A 19001-nucleotide genomic window follows, 5' to 3' on the forward strand; every position below is an offset into this window, starting at 1 on the left:
ATCAACCACCAAGGAGGAACACGCAGTCGGCAAGCCTTCCAGGAAGTCCGGCGGATTCTGACGTGGGTGGAAGACACGGCATCCACCATATCCGCAGTTCACATCCCAGGCGTGGACAACTGGGAAGCAGATTTTCTCAGTCGCCAGGGTATGGACGCAGGGGAATGGTCTCTTCACCCGGACGTGTTTCAGGAGATCTGTCGCCGCTGGGGGATGCCGGACGTCGACCTAATGGCGTCCCGGCACAACAACAAGGTCCCAGTTTTCATGGCGCGGTCTCACGATCACCGAGCTCTGGCGGCGGACGCCTTAGTTCAAGATTGGTCGCAGTTCCGGCTACCTTATGTGTTCCCTCCTCTGGCACTGTTGCCCAGAGTGCTGCGCAAGATCAGGTCCGACTGCCGCCGCGCCATCCTCGTCGCCCCAGACTGGCCGAGGAGGTCGTGGTACCCGGATCTGTGGCACCTCACGGCAGGCCAACCGTGGGCGCTACCAGACCGACCAGACTTGCTGTCTCAAGGGCCGTTTTTCCATCGGAATTCTGCGGCCCTGAACCTGACTGTGTGGCCATTGAGTCCTGGATCCTAGCGTATTCAGGGTTATCTCAAGAGGTTATTGCCACCATGAGACAGGCTAGAAAACCAACCTCCGCCAAGATCTACCACAGGACGTGGAAGATATTCTTATCTTGGTGTTCTGCTCAGGGATTTCCTCCCTGGCCATTTGCATTGCCTACTTTTCTTTCCTTCCTACAATCCGGTTTGGAAAAAGGTTTGTCGCTAGGCTCCCTTAAAGGACAGGTCTCAGCGCTATCTGTATTTTTTCAGAAGCGCCTAGCACCACTTCCTCAGGTACGCACGTTCCTGCAAGGGGTTTGTCATATCGTCCCTCCTTACAAGCGGCCGTTAGAGCCCTGGGATCTGAACAGGGTTCTAATTGCTCTCCAGAAGCCGCCTTTCGAGCCTATGAGGGATGTTTCCCTTTCTCGCCTTTCACAGAAAGTGACTTTTCTTGTAGCGGTCACCTCTCTTCGGAGAGTGTCCGAGCTAGCAGCGCTGTCATGCAAATCTCCCTTCCTGGTGATTCACCAGGACAAGGTGGTCCTGCGCCCGATTCCGGAGTTTCTCCCTAAGGTGGTATCCCCCTTTCATCTCAATCAGGATATCTCCTTACCTTCTTTGTGTCCTCATCCGGTTCATCAATGTGAAAAGGATTTGCATTTGTTGGATCTAGTGAGAGCACTCAGAATCTACATTTCCCGCACGGCGCCCCTGCGCCGATCGGATGCACTCTTTGTCCTTGTCGCTGGTCAGCGTAAAGGGTCGCAAGCTTCCAAATCCACCTTGGCTCGGTGGATCAAGGAACCAATTTTTGAAGCCTACCGTTCCGCGGGGCTTCCGGTTCCCTCAGGGCTGAAGGCCCATTCTACCAGAGCCGTGGGTGCGTCCTGGGCATTACGGCACCAGGCTACGGCTCAGCAGGTGTGCCAGGCAGCTACCTGGTCGAGTCTGCACACTTTTACCAAGCATTATCAGGTGCATACCTACGCTTCGGCGGACGCCAGCCTAGGTAGACAAGTCCTTCAGGCGGCGGTTGCCCACCTGTAGGAAAGGGCTGTTTTACGGTCCTGTCACGAGGGTTATTTTACCCACCCAGGGACTGCTTTTGGACGTCCCAATTGTCTGGGTCTCCCAATGGAGCGACAAAGAAGAAGGGAATTTTGTTTACTTACCGTAAATTCCTTTTCTTCTAGCTCCAATTGGGAGACCCAGCGCCCGCCCTGTTTTCTTAGGGATTTTTGTTTTTTTCGGGTATACATGTTGTTCATGTTGATTGGTTTCAGTTCTCCGATGTTCCTTCGGATTGAATTTGTTCTTAAACCAGTTATTGGCTTTCCTCCTTCTTGCTTTTGCACTAAAACTGAGGAGCCCGTGATCCCACGGGGGGTGTATAGGCAGAAGGGGAGGGGCCTTACACTTTTAAGTGTAGTGCTTTGTGTGGCCTCCGGAGGCAGTAGCTATACACCCAATTGTCTGGGTCTCCCAATTGGAGCTATAAGAAAAGGAATTTACGGTAAGTAAACAAAATTCCCTTCTTCTTAGGCCCCTAGGTAATAAATAAAATACTCCTGTCTCCTGGATAACGCCTTTAAGTGAACAGAAGATTCAGGATTTAATTTTAATGTATTGTGACTGTTCATACCAGATCATTTCCCAGTGAAAGACCCCACCATTATTATCAGACCCCCCACAATCAGGTTTTGTGATGTGCCATAGATATACTTTGGCAAAACAATATACACTGTATTTATTTTTAGAGTGGCGTAATTATTATATCCTATTTATCATCTCTTTATTCTGCTCTGGTAGAGTTTGGTAGAACAGATTCCTTCTGATGATCCAGATAGTGACATTAATTTGGGATGTTTGCTGTACAAAGAAGGACAGTATGAAGAAGCCTGCAAAAAATTCCTCACGGCCATGCAAGTCGTGGGGTATAAACAAGGTAAAAACATCCTATAGAGATATTTCTGTACATTTTACTAAAAAAAAGTGGACACTCTATACTACTAAGTAGAGATCAGCGTCTCAAGACACATAATGTAGTGGGTAACTAGTGTTCACCACACTTAAAGGCAAATACTTCAACAGATCCTGTCACTGAGGTGGGTCGTATTATATTAATTAGCATTTTTCAGATGTTACAATAGTAACTAATAGTAGCTAAACCAGAAGCAGTAATTTTGCTTCCTAAGTGGACACGAGATCACAATTTATAAAGGTGGTTCATTATTGAAGTGCAATAAGGTTAAATATTTGCTTTATAGTTAATTCACCAATCTTACCACAATTTACATATATCTTGATCAAAACCACAAAATCCACAGGCTTCATGTATCTTAGTTTCAAGTTTTCTTGTTGATTTTACTATTTTTTGTTTTTTATGAAAGATTGATATGTGATAAGTTTTGATCAGCGCGCTTGACGCCCATCAGTTGCTAGCACTCAGCTTACTAAGGGGTCGTGCACACAAGTGTGTAAATCGGACGTGTACTGTATGATGTTTATCGGATAGCGCAAACCCATGTTATTCAATGGAACTGAATCTGTGAATAAATAAGAGTGTGCTACGATTTCACTCTTAAATCGGATGAGATTCACCCATTCAAATCTATGGGTGCGAGTGAAATATCGAATGCCACAGTATGCCATCCGATTTTTATAGATCCAATACAATTCTTTAGCATTGTATAGAAATTATAAATTGTTCTGTAAATGATGAATAGCTGCTGAGTAAAATAACGGATTGCATACAGATAGCACACAGATGATTAGTGAAAAAAAAAAGTATACCAGTTTTCTGGATAAAAATTGGACCTTTTTTATATTGTGTGAATCTATTCTTATGGTAAATTTACCGTATCCTTTTTTAGTCTCAGAGATGAGAAGCTTTTTGCTGAGCTTTTTTTGCCCCCTTATTTTGTGATATGTATTTATATCTATTCTGCATTCAGAACAAGGTGATGCACTAAACTACCGTATTTTTCGTTTTATAAGACGCTCCGGATTATAAGACGCACCCCAAATTTAGAGATAAAAAAGGTAAAAAAAAATGGGGTCCATCTTATATTCCGGTGTTGTCTTACCGGAGGGGGGCAGCAGCGGTGGTGGAGCGGGGTCAGAGGAGGCAGAGGCTGTGCTGGCAGCGGCGGCGGGTCAGTGGTGGCAGTGGCATCGGTGGGGCAGCGTCGCGGGTCAGTGGTGGCAGCGGAAGCTGCGGTGGAGCAGGCCGATGCGGCGATTGTCCCAGTCTGTCCGCAGTCCGGGCTTCAAAGAAATAGTGTCTAGAGCGGCACGTGCGCAGTTGGAGCTCTCATCCAAGAGCTCCATCTGTGCACACGCTGACTCCCGGCGCCATCATCTGAAGCTGGGACCGCGGATAAACTAGGACACCCGCAGCACAGCCACCTGGCCGCATAGAGTGGCAGCCAGTAGGCCGCCCGTCCACCCACACAGAGAGGCAGCCTGCTGCCGGGATCGACAGGCATCCGGCCGCCCGCACGCACCGACAGGCACCCGGCCGCCCACATGCAACCGGCCGCCTGTACACAGAGCCGTACAGGCAGCCCCCCGCCAATACTTTGTAGGATCACCTTTCATTGTAATTACTGCTGTAAATCATCTTGGTTATGTCTCTACAAGCTTTACACCTCTAGAGGCTAAAGTTTTTGCCCATCCTTTTTTGAAAATTAGCTCTAGCTCAGTGAGATTGATGGAGGCGTCTGCGATCAGCAATTTTCAAGTCTTGTCACAGATTCTGAATGGGATTTAGGTCTGGGCTGTGACTGGACCAGTCACACACATGAATAAGCTTTGATCTAAACTATTCCATTGTACTCTGGCAGTATGTTTAGGGTCGTTGCTCTGCTGGAAGGTGAACTTACACCCCAATCTCAAGTCTTTTGCAGCCTCTAACAGGTGGATTTGCCCTGTATTTAGCTCCATCCGTTGTCATCCACTGCATGATGCAGCTACCACTAAGTTTGGCGGAGGAGATGATGTTGTCAGGGTTATGTGCAGTGATAGTTTTCTGCCACACATAGTGTTTTGCATTTATCACAACAAATTTTACCTTCGTTTCATCTGATCACAGCACCTTCCTCGACATGTTAACTGTGTCCCCTACATGCCTATTTCCAAACTGCATGCAGGACTTCTTATGTCTTTCTTTCAAAAATGTCTTTCTTATTGCCACTCTTTCATATAGGCCAAATTTGTGTAGTATATGACTAGTTGTCCTGTGGACAGATTTTCTCACCTGAGTTGTGAATTCTGCAGCTCGTTCAAAGTGGCCATAGGCCTCCTGGCTGCTTCTTTAATTAGTGCCCTCCTTGCTTGAGATGTCCGTTTAGGTAGACGATCATGTCTTGGTAGTTTTGCAGTTGTGCCATACTCCTTCCATTGTGGATGATGGAATGAACAGTGGTCATTCTTGAGATGTTCAGAACTTGGTCTATTTTTATTTTTTTATAACCTAATCCTGCTTTACTCTTCTCCAGAGCTTTATCCCAGACCTGTCTGGTGTGTTCCTTGGTATTCAGTATACTCTTTGATCCCTAATGTTCTCAAACAAACCTCTGAGGTCTTCACAGAACAGCTGAAGTTATACAGAGATTAAATTTACACACAGGTAGATTGAATTTACTAATTAGGTGACTTCTGGAAGAAATTGGTCACTCCAGGATTTTATTTAGGGGCTTCAGACTAGATGAGGCTGAATACAAATGCACGTCACAATTTTTAGATTTATATTTCTTTGTCGCTCCATTGGGAGACCCAGACAATTGGGGTGTATAGCTTCTGCCTCCGGAGGCCACACAAAGTATTACACTTTAAAAAGTGTAACCCCTCCCCTCTGCCTATACACCCTCCCGTGGATCACGGGCTCCTCAGTTTTATGCTTTGTGTGGAAGGAGGCACACATCAACTCATGCATTCTCATATTAGTTATGTCGGTTGGAAGAAAAGAGGGCCCCCACGGGGCCCCCGGCATGTTCCCTTCTCACCCCACTACGTCGGCGGTGTTGTTAAGGTTGAAGTACCCATTGCGGGTACAAAGGCTGGAGCCACATGCCGTCTCCTTCACCATCCCTTAGCGGCTCTGGGAGAAGTGGGATCCTAAACGGTCATCCATTTACTGGGACCGTGCTCCCTCCGCAGCCCCTGTGGGAACCTGCCGGACCGGAGCCTATTCAACCTCAGGGACCGGGCCCTGCAACTCAAAGGTACTCTGTGTCCCCATTGGGGACTGTGCAGGGAGCGCACCTTCTTCCCGGAAGCTGCGGCAGCTGCTGAATTGAGAAGGCCGGTGGACTTCCGCGCCGACCGTGCCTGCTTGTCGGACGCGGTCTCAAATTTAGTCCCCGGCTTCATCGCGGCCTAGTCGCAAAAATCCCGCCCCCGGGCCTGCCTGTCAGGGGTAAGGGCGGGATTACCGACCTGACGTCGGATGTGAGGGCTGGAGCATCCTGCATGTTTTCCTCCCCCCTCACTGATCACTGTGGGGACCCCAGATTCCCGCACTTTCCTGGCGCCGCCCACGGCTCCACTCCTCCCCTGAGAGCTCCGGCAGCCATTTTTTGGCATTCTGCCGGTGGAGGATTCTCAGTGAACAGCTCTGCAGCTCCGGGGGACCTAAGGCAGGGAATCTGGAGGACACACTCCGCTTGTTAGCGGTCGGTAAGCCACACCGGTCACCCGGTGCTGGTCCCCCTAGGGTGCCGGAATAGATACATATATATGTATATATATCTGTTTGGTCGGGCTGTATACCCCTTTTTTTCCCATATACCCTCAGTGATCACTCTCCTAGGAGACAACAGCATGTCGTCCACAAGGAGCAAAGCTGTTAAGGCACAGGGTTTTTTTGCGGCCTGTACCTCTTGTGGGGCTATGTTACCTGCGGGTTCCACCTACCCTCACTGTGAGCAATGCTCGACCCCTGTTTCGCTTGCTCAGCCGGAGCCTCGGTCACTAGTGGGCCCCTTGGCTCATGTAGACCCCCCTGCTCCCCCTGTCCAGGCGGCAGGGACAGAGTTCGCCTCTTTTGCTGAGATACTCTCCGAGTCACTTTCACAATCCATGGCTCAGTCTATGGACAAATGGTCTGCCAAGCTGCTAGAAGCTTTGCAGTCCAGACCGGTCCTTTCACAGGCCCCGGCCGCTGTTGGCTCGTCGCCTCCAGGCCCCTCTCGGTCCGCGCCGCAGCGCGCTCCCAGGTTGGCCCCTAGGTCTCAGGCGGAGGACTCCTGCCCGGACCGCAGTCCTAGACCGGCTAAGCGGGCTCGCTGGGAATCTTCCCCGACTTCTTCACGCTGCTCGGGTTCCCAGCTTGAGGACTCTCTGGAGGACGAGGCGGACGTCGCAGCTCAGGGCTCTGACCCTGACGTCGCCCTTAACCTTGATACACCTGAAGGGGACGCCTTAGTGAATGATCTTATCTCGTCCATCAACCAGGTGTTGGATCTCTCTCCCCCGCCTCCTACTGTAGAGGAGTCGGCGTCTCAGCAGGAGAAACACCAGTTTCGGTTCCCCAAACGTACACGCAGTGCGTTTTTCGATCACTCTAACTTCAGAGACGCTGTCCAGAAGCCCAGAGCGGTCCCGGACAAGCGCTTTACTAAGCGCCTCACTGACACGCGTTACCCCTTCCCATCTGAAGTCGTTAAGGGTTGGGCTCACTGTCCCAAGGTTGATCCTCCAGTCTCAAGATTGGCGGCTAGATCCGTGGTATCGGTTGCAGATGGCTCATCGCTAAAGGATGCCACTGACAGGCAGATAGAGCTCCTGGTGAAGTCCATCTATGAGGCCACGGGCGCGTCTTTTGCCCCGGCCTTTGCAGCCGTGTGGGCACTCCAAGCTATCTCGGCTTGTCTGGCTGAGATTAATGCTGTCACACGTAATTCTGCTCCGCAAGTTGCGTCTTTGACCTCTCAAGCGTCAGCCTTTTCATCCTACGCCATGAACGCAGTCCTGGACTCTGCTAGCCGTACAGCTGTAGCATCCGCTAACTCTGTGGCAGTCCGCAGGGCCATGTGGCTGCGCGAATGGAAGGCAGACTCGGCCTCCAAGAGGTTCTTAACCGGTTTACCGTTTTCTGGCGACCGTTTGTTTGGTGAACGATTGGATGAGATTATTAAGGAATCCAAGGGAAAGGACTCCTCCTTACCCCAGTCCAAACCTAAGAGACCTCAGCAATGAAAAATACAATCGAGGTTTCGGTCCTTTCGTCCCTCCGCCAAGCCCCAATCCTCTTCGTCCAGCAGGCCGGAGAAAAGCCAGAGGAACTCCTATGCATGGCGGTCTAAGTCACGCCCCCAAAAGGCCGCAGGAGGCACTGCCTCCAAGACGGCCTCCTCATGACTCTCGGCCTCCCCTAGCCGCATCCTCGGTCGTTGGCAGGCTCTCCCGCTTTGGCGACGCCTGGTGGCCACATGTTCAAGACCGATGGGTGAGAGACATTCTGTCTCACGGTTACAGGATAGAGTTCAGCTCTCGTCCTGCGGCTCGTTTGTTCAGAACCTCTCCGCCCCCCGCTCAGGCCGACGCACTTTTTCAGGCAGTGGACGCTCTGAAGACAGAAGGAGTTGTGATCCCCGTTCCCCTTCAGGAACGTGGTCGCGGCTTTTACTCCAACTTGTTCGTGGTGCCAAAAAAGGACGGATCATTCCGTCCCGTTCTGTACCTCAAGCTACTCAACAGACATGTGAGAACCAGACGGTTTCGGATGGAATCTCTCCGCTCGGTCATCGCCTCGATGTCACAAGGAGACTTCCTAGCATCGATCGACATCAAGGATGCTTATCTCCACGTGCCGATCGCACCCGAACATCAACGTTTCTTGCGTTTCGCCATCGGGGACGAACACCTTCAGTTCGTGGCATTGCCTTTCGGCCTAGCGACAGCCCCACGGGTTTTCACCAAAGTCATGGCATCCGTCGTGGCGGTCCTGCACTCTCAGGGCCACTCGGTGATCCCCTACTTAGACGATCTCCTAGTCAAGGCCCCTTCTCGGGTGGCGTGTCAACAAAGCCTTACCGTCGCTCTGGCGACTCTCCAGCAGTTCGGGTGGATCATCAACTTCCCGAAATCCAAGTTGACACCGACCCAATCACTGACTTACCTCGGGATGGAGTTTCATACACAGCCAGCGGTAGTCAAGCTACCGCGGGACAAACAGCTTTCTCTGCAGGCAGGGGTGCAATCACTTCTTCGGAGTCAGTCACACCCCTTAAGGCGCCTCATGCACTTCCTGGGGAAGATGGTGGCAGCTATGGAGGCAGTGCCGTTCGCGCAATTCCATCTACGGCCACTCCAATGGGACATTCTCCGCAAATGGGACAGGAGGTCGGCTTCCCTCGACAGGAACGTCTCTCTTTCCCTTGCAACCAAGACGTCACTTCAGTGGTGGCTCCTTCCCAATTCTCTATCGCAGGGAAAATCCTTCGTACCCCCAACCTGGGCTGTGGTCACCACGGACGCGAGCCTGTCAGGGTGGGGAGCGGTTTTTCTCCACCACAGGGCTCAGGGAACCTGGACTCCGATAGAGTCATCCTTTCAGATCAATATTCTGGAGATAAGGGCAGTGTATCTAGCCCTATTGGCCTTCCATCGGTGGCTGGAGGGCAGGCAGATCCGTATCCAGTCGGACAACGCCACTGCCGTCGCATACATCAACCACCAAAGCGGCACTCGCAGTCGTCAAGCCTTCCAGGAAGTCCGGCGGATTCTGCAGTGGGTGGAAGCCACAGCCTCCACCATCTCCGTAGTTCACATCCCGGGCGTAGAAAACTGGGAAGCAGATTTTCTCAGTCGTCAGGGCATGGATGCGGGGGAATGGTCTCTGCACCCAGAAGTGTTTCGAGAGATCTGTCGCCGCTGGGGAACGCCGGACGTCGATCTCATGGCGTCACGGCACAACAACAAAGTCCCGGCATTCATGGCACGGTCTCAGGATCACAGAGCTCTGGCGGCGGACGCGTTAGTTCAAGATTGGTCGCAGTTTCGACTGCCTTATGTGTTTCCTCCTCTGGCGATGCTGCCCAGAGTGTTACGCAAGATCAGGTCCGACTGCCGTCGCGCCATTCTCATCGCTCCAGACTGGCCGAGGCGGTCGTGGTACCCGGATCTGTGGCATCTCACGGTGGGTCAACCGTGGACGCTTCCAGACCGCCCAGACTTGCTGTCACAAGGCCCGTTTTTCCATCTGAATTCTGTGGCCCTCAACCTGACTGTGTGGCCATTGAGTCCTGGCTCCTAGCGTCTTCAGGGTTATCTCAGGATGTCATTGCCACCATGAGACAGGCCAGGAAGCCAACGTCCGCCAAGATCTATTACAGGTCTTGGCACATCTTCTTATCCTGGTGCTCTGATAACGGTTTTCCTCCATGGCCGTTTGCCTTACCCACTTTTCTTTCATTCCTTCAATCCGGAATGGACAAGGGTTTGTCACTCGGCTCTCTCAAGGGCCAAGTATCGGTGCTCTCCGTATTTTTTCAAAAGCGCCTAGCCAGGCTTCCGCAGGTCCGCACGTTCCTGCAGGGAGTTTGCCACATAGTCCCACCTTACAAGCGTCCGCTGGAACCCTGGGATCTTAACAGGGTGCTAACGGCTCTTCAGAAACCACCTTTCGAGCCGCTGCGGGATGTCTCTCTATCACGTCTTTCGCAGAAGGTGGCCTTTCTAGTGGCAGTCACATCACTCCGGAGAGTGTCTGAGCTTGCAGCGCTGTCATGCAAAGCCCCCTTCCTGGTGTTTCACCAGGATAAGGTGGTTCTGCGTCCGGTCCCGGAATTTCTCCCTAAGGTGGTATCCCCTTTTCATCTCAATCAGGATATCTCCTTGCCTTCATTTTGCCCTAATCCAATTCACCAATGTGAAAAGAATTTGCACTCTTTGGATCTGGTGAGAGCACTCCGGCTCTACGTGTCTCGCACGGCGCCCCTGCGTCGTTCAGATGCGCTCTTTGTCCTTGTCGCTGGCCAGCGTAAGGGTTCGCAGGCTTCCAAGTCAACCTTGGCTCGGTGGATCAAGGAACTGATTCTCGAAGCCTACCGTTCTTCTGGGCTTCCGCTTCCTTCAGGGCTGAAAGCCCATTCTACCAGAGCCGTGGGTGCGTCCTGGGCATTGCGGCACCGGGCTACGGCTCAGCAGGTGTGTCAGGCAGCTACGTGGTCTAGTCTGCACATTTTCACGAAACACTATCAAGTGCATACCTATGCTTCGGCAGACGCCAGTCTAGGTAGGCGAGTCCTTCAGGCGGCGGTTGCCCACCTGTAAGAGGGGGTCGTTTTTTTCGGCTCTTGTTTATTGAGGTATTCTTTTACCCACCCAGGGACTGCTTTGGGACGTCCCAATTGTCTGGGTCTCCCAATGGAGCGACAAAGAAGAAGGGAATTTTGTTTACTTACCGTAAATTCCTTTTCTTCTAGCTCCTATTGGGAGACCCAGCACCCGCCCCTGTTCCCTTCGGGCTGGTTGTTCTTTTGTGTACACATGTTGTTCATGTTGAATTGTTCTTTTGGTTCATGGTTTTCAGTTCTCCGAACATCCTTCGGATTGAATTTACCCTAGACCAATTTATAAGTTTTCTCCTTCCTGCTTTTGCACCAAAACTGAGGAGCCCGTGATCCACGGGAGGGTGTATAGGCAGAGGGGAGGGGTTACACTTTTTAAAGTGTAATACTTTGTGTGGCCTCCGGAGGCAGAAGCTATACACCCAATTGTCTGGGTCTCCCAATAGGAGCTAGAAGAAAAGGAATTTACGGTAAGTAAACAAAATTCCCTTCTTTTAAAAATATTTAGGAAACCAAGTATCATTTTCTTTACAATTCACAAATACTTGCTACTTAGTGTTGGTATAGCACATAAAATCCAAATAAAAATGTGGAACTGTTTAGAGGGTGTGAATACTTTATCAAGGCATGTATACCCTCCTCACATGTGCAGCTGCCTGGAATTAATGGTGTTTTCACATTAATAATGATAATTTAACCCTAGAACGCATACCTGGGGCCTCGCAGGCCTGCTAGGTCATTTGTTTTCTATGGTAGATTGTTATGCTTGCGCGTTCTAGGGTTAAACCATAACCATATCATCAAATGCAGTTTCTTTCTTTATTGCTGTAGAGTAGTAATTTATCTATTTTCATTTGACTAAAAAACAAGAATGCTGTAGATAAAGTAGGTAGTTTGCTTTATATTTTTGACATTGATTTCTCTTTGGTTTTCTTTTTGTTTGGCTAGACTTGTCCTACAGCATCGCCCTATGTTACTACAGCATGAAGCAATACGTGCCTGCTTTAAAGTACATTTCAGATATTATAGAACATGGAATTCGGGAGCATCCGGGTAGGTTACAGTGATTGATCTCTTGGATATATGTACAATACAGCAATGCTTTACTATAATACGAGGAAGCAGCCATGTCCTATTCTTGGGTATGAAGTAATGGCCGATGCCACGTGGGAGGCAATGGTAGTGAGAGATGGCAAGTGGCTTGTAAATGTGTAATATTTGTCATGTGTCTGAATGCCATCAGCAGGAGATAATATTGTACATCATTGTCCGATGAGGCATTGTGAGCAACACACTTATTCTTTTTCTGTGTATTACACTCCAGAGCTTGGCGTTGGCATGACAACTGAAGGAATTGATGTCCGCAGCGTGGGTAATACTTTGGTTTTGCATGAAACAGCGTTGATTGAAGCATTTAACTTAAAGGCTGCCATTGAATATCAGTTGAAAAATTGTAAGTCCCTATCTGTCTTCAGTTTAAGTACTTCATATAAGGCTAATATTCTAGAAAGATGTCTTTTAATCCCTTTGTGCATCCTGACTTTACTGTCAGATTGCGCCTGTAAGAAGCAGGCTCAGGAGCTGAGCCCTCTCCACATCGGGCAGATGCCAACTGTGTTATACAGTGAGCATCTGCCATTAACAGCAGCAACTGGTGCTAAATCTGATCACTGCTGTTTAATCATCTAGCTGCTGCTATAACTCATAGCGGTATTTAAATGTCTTGGTTGCTAGTGCTGTCATTCTCAGCTCCAACTGGAGCCCCCGCAACATAATCACAGGGTGTTAAAAAGCAGCTGGGGGCCTGCAAAAGTCTCCATTGCTGTAATTTTGGTTCTCCTATGAAACAAATGTCGCAACATTTAGGGGGCTGTGAGAGGAAATGTGCTCCCTTTCCCATCCGATCGGGATCCCCGCATCTGCTAATGACCTCCTGGTCTGCAAGGCTACTGTGGCCTGTTAGATCATCCCATCAGCATAGTCCAACAGGCATTCTGTTAGTGTCACACAGACGAGGTATAATGCTGTGTGCACTTCAATATATTATTCCAGCTATCAGAGGAATAAAAATTAATGTACTATATGGGGACTTAGTAATAAAGTGGGAAAAAAAAAGTAAAATAGAAAAAAAAATCTGAAAATAAAGAATAAAAAAATGAAAAAACTATTTTACCAATAAATATGTATATCTATGGAAAAGCAAAAATAAACAAAAAAATACACATACTTGGTATTGCCGCATCTGGAACAACCCAATCTATAAAACTGTAACACACGTTGATTCCTTCTGTGAGCATCGTAAAAAAACATAGGAAACACTATGACTTTTCATCATAGAGTGGACAAAAAAATGGAATAAAACTCAATCTAAAAATTACGTGTTATTGAAAATGGTATCAATAAAAACTCCAATTCATCCCGCAAAAAACAAGCCCTCACATGACTCTGTCAGCAGAAAAATATAAATCTATAGCTTTCAAAATTAGTTTATGCAAAAAACCCTTTTTTGTAAAAAAAAAAAAAAAACAAACAATGTTTTTTAGTGTGACTGTTAAATAAATAAGGAATAACGTTTGGAACACCATTCTAAGTCTGAACTGGGTGCAAAAACCTAAAAAAAATCACAATGGGGAGATAAGGTATGCACACCAGTGACTATGTAGGGGGAATACATGAAATAGCAGAAACTGCTGTGTGAATACTGACTTGAAAAATCCAATAGCTATATGTAAGAGTGAAAATGTGAAAAATGGAATCTGCATTGCTGCCATGAACATATGAATCAAGAGAAATTTAGCTACTGAATTGATCAATGCAATAGAGCCCCAACACTACGCCAAAGTATTTCTCTACGTTGGGGTCCCTAGGTTGTGTGCGTCCTCTCATGCAGTTAAAAAACTTACCGTGTATGGGAAGCTGAGACCCAGGCTATTTATGCGTATGATATTTGTGACTTTTAGTGTGACTGTGGCTAAACCTAGAAAAAAATATATATATAAGTAATTTTTAACACATTACTTGGCCGGCTTTATCTATTCTTGAGAAAATTGGAAACTGGAGCTAAAACACTTTAGTGTTAAAAAGGTAATTATTTTTCTTCACCATCCAATGGTATAAAATTGTGTTTCACTCCTGTAGTGTCAATATGCTCACTGCACCACTAGATTAATTGAGTGGTGTAGTTTGTAACCTGGGGTCACTTGTGGGGGATTTCCGCTGTTCTGGCATCTCAGGGGCTTTGTTAACATGACATGACACCCGCAAACCATGCCAACTAAATCTAAACTCAAATATGGCGTTCCTTCCCGTCTTTACTTTGAATTGTTCCTCAAAAGTAGTTTTCAACCACATATGGGGTATTGTTGTACTCAGGAGAAATTGCACAACAAATTGTATGGTGCGTTATCTGTTGTTACCCTTTTTGAAAATGAAAATTTTAGGGCCAAAAAACATTTTAGCTGAAATGATAATTTTTTTATTTTCACAGTCCAATGTTATACAGTTCCGTATATCACCTGAGGTTTAAACTTGCTCAGTACACCCTTAGATAAATTCCTTGAGAAGTGGTGCAGTTTCCAGAATGTGTTCACTTGTGGGGGGGGGCCTGCAGGGGGGGTGCTGCTGCTTTGGCATATCAGGGGTTCGTCAAATGTGACATGGCTCCCGCAGTAAATTCCAGCCAAAGTGGTGCTTCAAAATTCAAATTATGCTCCTTTCCTTCCAAGCCCTGTCGTGCACCCAAACAGTAGTTTTCCACCACACATGGGGTATCGGCGTGCTCAGGAGACATTGCACAACGAAAGGGTTATTATTAAACTTCTTGGATGGGGTTTTGAGTACTTTGAGGGGTGTAATTTTTAGAATAGTGTCACTCTTTATGTATTTTCTGTCACTGATGCCTCTCAAAGTCACTTCAAACATGATGTGGTTCCTAAAAGAAAATGGTTTTGTAAATTTTGCTGGAATGAGAAAATTGCTGATAAACTTTTAACCCTTCTAACGTCTTGACAAAAACATTATATTTCAGAAATGGTGCTGATGTAAAGTAGACATGTGGGACATGTTATTTAGTAACTAATTTGTGGGACATAACTCTCTGGTTTAAGGGCATAAAAATTCAAAGTTGGAAAAATGCAAAATTGTCAAATGATCAAATTTTCAATATTTTCATAAATAAACACAAATCATATTGAGCAAAATTCCCACTAACATGAAGAAGTGTTTCCTCAGTATGTGATATTACGTTTGTTCTTTTAGATGAAGCAGCTCAGGAAGCTCTGACAGACATGCCTCCACGATCAGAAGAGGTAAGGTTGTGCTCATCATCTAAGGCTCCTTTCACATTGCGTTTTTCTCTACGTCCACTGGTCCTGTCGGAGGATCCGTCCGAACCGCCCCTCCCCCACTCTGCAAAGCGTGTTCCAGACGCATGCGCCCGGCAGGGCCATTCACTGCTATGGAACGCACTGCGTTAGCATGTGCTCTGTTTTGTGCCATTTGTTGCACATATACGTTTCTGCAGACGGACACCCGAACGTAGTCCACCTATGTTCGGGTGTCCGTCTGCAGAAACGTATATGTGCACAAAATGGCACAAAACAGAGCACACGCTAACGCAGTGCGCTCCATAACAGTGAATGGCCCTGCCGGGCGCATGCGTCTGGAACACGCTTGGCAGAGTGGGGGAGGGGAGGTTTGGACGGATGCTCGACGGGACCTGTGAGCGGAAGGTAAAACGCAATGTGAAAGGGGCCTAACTGTCTTCTGACCGCTTTATGACCTGAGCCCGCTCCGTATCAGCTGTGTTATGTACGCAATAGCTAAGAGAAAACCCTGGTTCTTTTCTTATCCAAACCTATTCCAAGCCACAAGATAACATGTGTTCTGACCCAATGCTTGCCACAGAAATCTAGGCTGTAATGGAACAAACATGGGGGTCATAGTAGTAGTAGGACCATTATCTGCGCTCAGTGAGCTCTACTGTGATAGAATGGAAGAATATAAATTCCCTACTTGGAGCTAATAAGAAATGAGAAAGATCCAGCTTGTCAAGGGAGTGATTCCTAACTCACGTATATATTGATGACTGATTGTTTTCATGATTCCCTAAACCTAAAGTACAAGTAAGACTTTACCAATGATGAACCTACAATTTAAAGGGAACCTGTCAGGTGCAATATGCACCCAGAACCACGAGCAGTTCTCAGTGCATATTGCTAATCCCTGCCTGACTGTCCCTGTATACACTAGCATAGATAAAGATCTTTAGAAAAAGTATTTCTAAAGATCTTATTTCTCTGACGCCTCATTGGGGGACACAGGACCATGGGTGTTATGCTGCCTATCCATAGGAAGACACTAAGTAGATGCAAAAGCATAGCTCCTCCTCTGCAGTATACACCCCCTGGTCGGGCCAGGCAACCTCAGTTTTAGCTTAGTGTCTATAGGAGGCACATCTCTGCAGACTACTGCAGCAAGAATTTTTTGTTTTTAGAGGGCGACGGTTCCTTCGGGGACCGATTTCCCAAAACCATCAACAGGCGGGAACGCAGCGTGTCGCCTCCCCGTACCACCTCCAGTGACGCTGGATGCTGGGCTGTTACTCACTGGACGACAGGTCTCATGGCACTGCTTTTCCAGAGCCCAGAGCAGATGAAAACTTCCTCAGCCCCTCTTGCAGGCTCTGAGTTGATATTCGCTCTGCACCAGCGTGACCAGACTGCCATCTCCACAGGAGCTGAGGTGAAATCATTCCGATTTTTCCAGAGCCCCAGAGCATTCCTCAGTCCCTCTGGCAGGCTCTGAGTTGATACACGTTCTGTGACCGGGCACAGCGGGCGTCAGAATCTGCACACTGGCTCCCTGACAGGAAACTGGAGCAAAGGTCACACTGACTGGATGCACATGGGCTGTGATTTGGCTCCCTGACAGGAAACTGGAGCAAAGGTCACACTGACTGGATGCACATGGGCTGTGATTGCAGACACCTGCAGAGCATTCCACCTGTGGCGGGGGGAGGGGACAACTCCCTGGACTAAGTGCACCCGCAGCTGCGGTACACTTATAGAGGTTTTTCTGTCCACCATTGTTGTACAGGGCTGGAGGGGGGAAGGGGAGTCCCTTCCCACCATTATTTTGTTTATTATATTTTCTCATGCCTTCTTGTCAGAGTTAAGCCCTGCCCCCTACGACACTCGATAAGCCACGCTCCCTCACGAAAGCGCGCGTAACCCTCCTCACACAGGATCTGCAGAGCATTGCTGCAGAGCATTGCTCCCTCTTGTTGTGATCAGAGCCTGTGGGCATCTCTCAGAGCTTGCTTCCTCCTTCCCACAGGAACTGTAACGCAGGAGGGGGAAAGGGTCATCAGGGTTCTGGATGAGTTATAGCCTCACTTACATATTAACTCTGCAGAGCATTGCTCCCTCATTACAATCAGAGTTTGTGGCTCATCAGCCAGGGGCTGCAGTCACATGTTTTATGTCCTGCACAACTACAGCAACAACTATAAGACTATTAATGTATCCTGCCACACTGAGCTACTAGGGGATGATAGCACCTCTTCCTTCTGTGAGTCCAGTGCCTTTGTAGCCCCACCCCCCCCCGCCACCACCGCAGCAACCGCTGCCAGCCCAGAGCCTACGGCTCCCAGTCCCCCAGAATGGGCACAGTTCCCAGAACCTGGTGCTGGCTATGCAACATCGTCCTACACCCCTCGGGGCCCCTGGACAGAACGTAGCCTGATGACACCTCTATAGAGGGTCCTTCTGATAAGAATCAGCCCTCTGCTTCACCGGTTGCAGATCAGAAAAAGGGCATGACCCCCATGGGTCTCCCTCTGGGGTTCACAGATGGGGTTCTCCCACATGTTCCGCGGTCTCTGAGGAGCCGGAGGAAGGGGAATGATGTTTGTACCGGGATGATTCCTTGGTTTCAACCTCCCCGAGCGATCAAGCTGCGATGGACTCCCTTATTGCAGCAATCTACCAAAACTCTGCATGTGGAAGATCTCCCATCCACTTCTACTGACCCTGCGGTCTCCTTTAAAAGGGTGAAGAAACTTCCAAAAAAAAAAAAGAGCTTTTTTGAGGCCGCTTCGGTATCCGTAAACTCATGGAGTCCCGGTACCCCTTTGGCTTAGCTGTCTCTAAAGGCTGGCTGATCCGGCCTCGGTGGACCCTCACCCGGCTTCTGCCTGCCTGAAGGACCCTCCTGTCTTTTTTACTTGATGTATCCTCTTTCAAGGACCCGACAGACAGACAAGTGGAGCAGCTCGATCGCTCTGCCTCGAGGCCGCGGGTCCCTCTCCCCTTCCGTGTGGGTCGCACAGGCACCAGGACTACCAGTTTTCCTCAGACCCTCACAGATGTAACTGTTCACATTGCTGCGGCGGCGGAGTACCTCATGCAGGCCTCCCTCGGCGCTGCTACCTGCGCAGTTATTGCCGCCTCAAATACCATAGCCATCCGTAAGTCCCTCTGGTTCCGATAATGGAGAGTGGACTCGGTCTCTAAGAAGCCTCTCACAGTACTCCTTTCCAGACCGATAGTTTGCCGATCGTCTGGACAGGCTCTTTTTTTTTTTTTTTTTTTGTCTGACTCTACGGGAGGAAAAGAGTACCTTCTTTGTTGCTCCATTGGGAGACCCAGACAATTGGGTGTATAGCTTCTGCCTACGGAGGCCACACAAAGTATTACACTTTAAAAAGTGTAACCCCTCCCCTCTGCCTATACACCCTCCCGTGCATCACGGGCTCCTCAGTTTTATGCTTTGTGTGGAAGGAGGCACACATCCACTCATGCTCCCATTTTAGTCAGCAGCAGCTGCTGATTTTATCGGTTGGAAGAAAAGAGGGCCCCCACAGGGCTCCCGGCATGCTCCCTTCTTACCCCACTAAGTCGGCGGTGCTGTTAAGGTTGAGGTACCCATTGCGGGTACAGAGGCTGGAGCCACATGCCGTTTTCCTTCACCATCCCTTAGAGGCTCTGGGAGAAGTGGGATCCTAACCGGTCATCCATTCACTGGGACCGGGCTCCCTCCGCAGCCCCTGAGGGAATCTGCCGGACAGGAGACTTTGTATCATCAGGGACAGGGCCCTGCATCTAAAGGTACTCTGTGTCCCCATGGGGACGGTGCATGGAGCGCT

General features: G+C 48.8%; 1 protein-coding gene across 1 annotated transcript in view; it reads left to right on the forward strand.

The window, feature by feature from the left end:
• LOC142243350 (intraflagellar transport protein 70A) overlaps positions 1 to 19001 on the forward strand; it is a 144879-nt gene that overhangs the window by 31611 nt on the left and 94267 nt on the right. Inside the window, exons 5-8 of the mRNA XM_075315194.1 lie at positions 2370 to 2505; positions 11804 to 11908; positions 12180 to 12308; positions 15113 to 15162. Coding sequence (XP_075171309.1) covers positions 2370 to 2505; positions 11804 to 11908; positions 12180 to 12308; positions 15113 to 15162 — 420 coding nt within the window. The remainder of the gene's footprint in view (positions 1 to 2369; positions 2506 to 11803; positions 11909 to 12179; positions 12309 to 15112; positions 15163 to 19001) is intronic.

Source organism: Anomaloglossus baeobatrachus, chromosome 6 (assembly GCF_048569485.1).
Source record: "Anomaloglossus baeobatrachus isolate aAnoBae1 chromosome 6, aAnoBae1.hap1, whole genome shotgun sequence".
In the NCBI taxonomy this organism is placed as follows: domain Eukaryota; kingdom Metazoa; phylum Chordata; class Amphibia; order Anura; family Aromobatidae; genus Anomaloglossus; species Anomaloglossus baeobatrachus.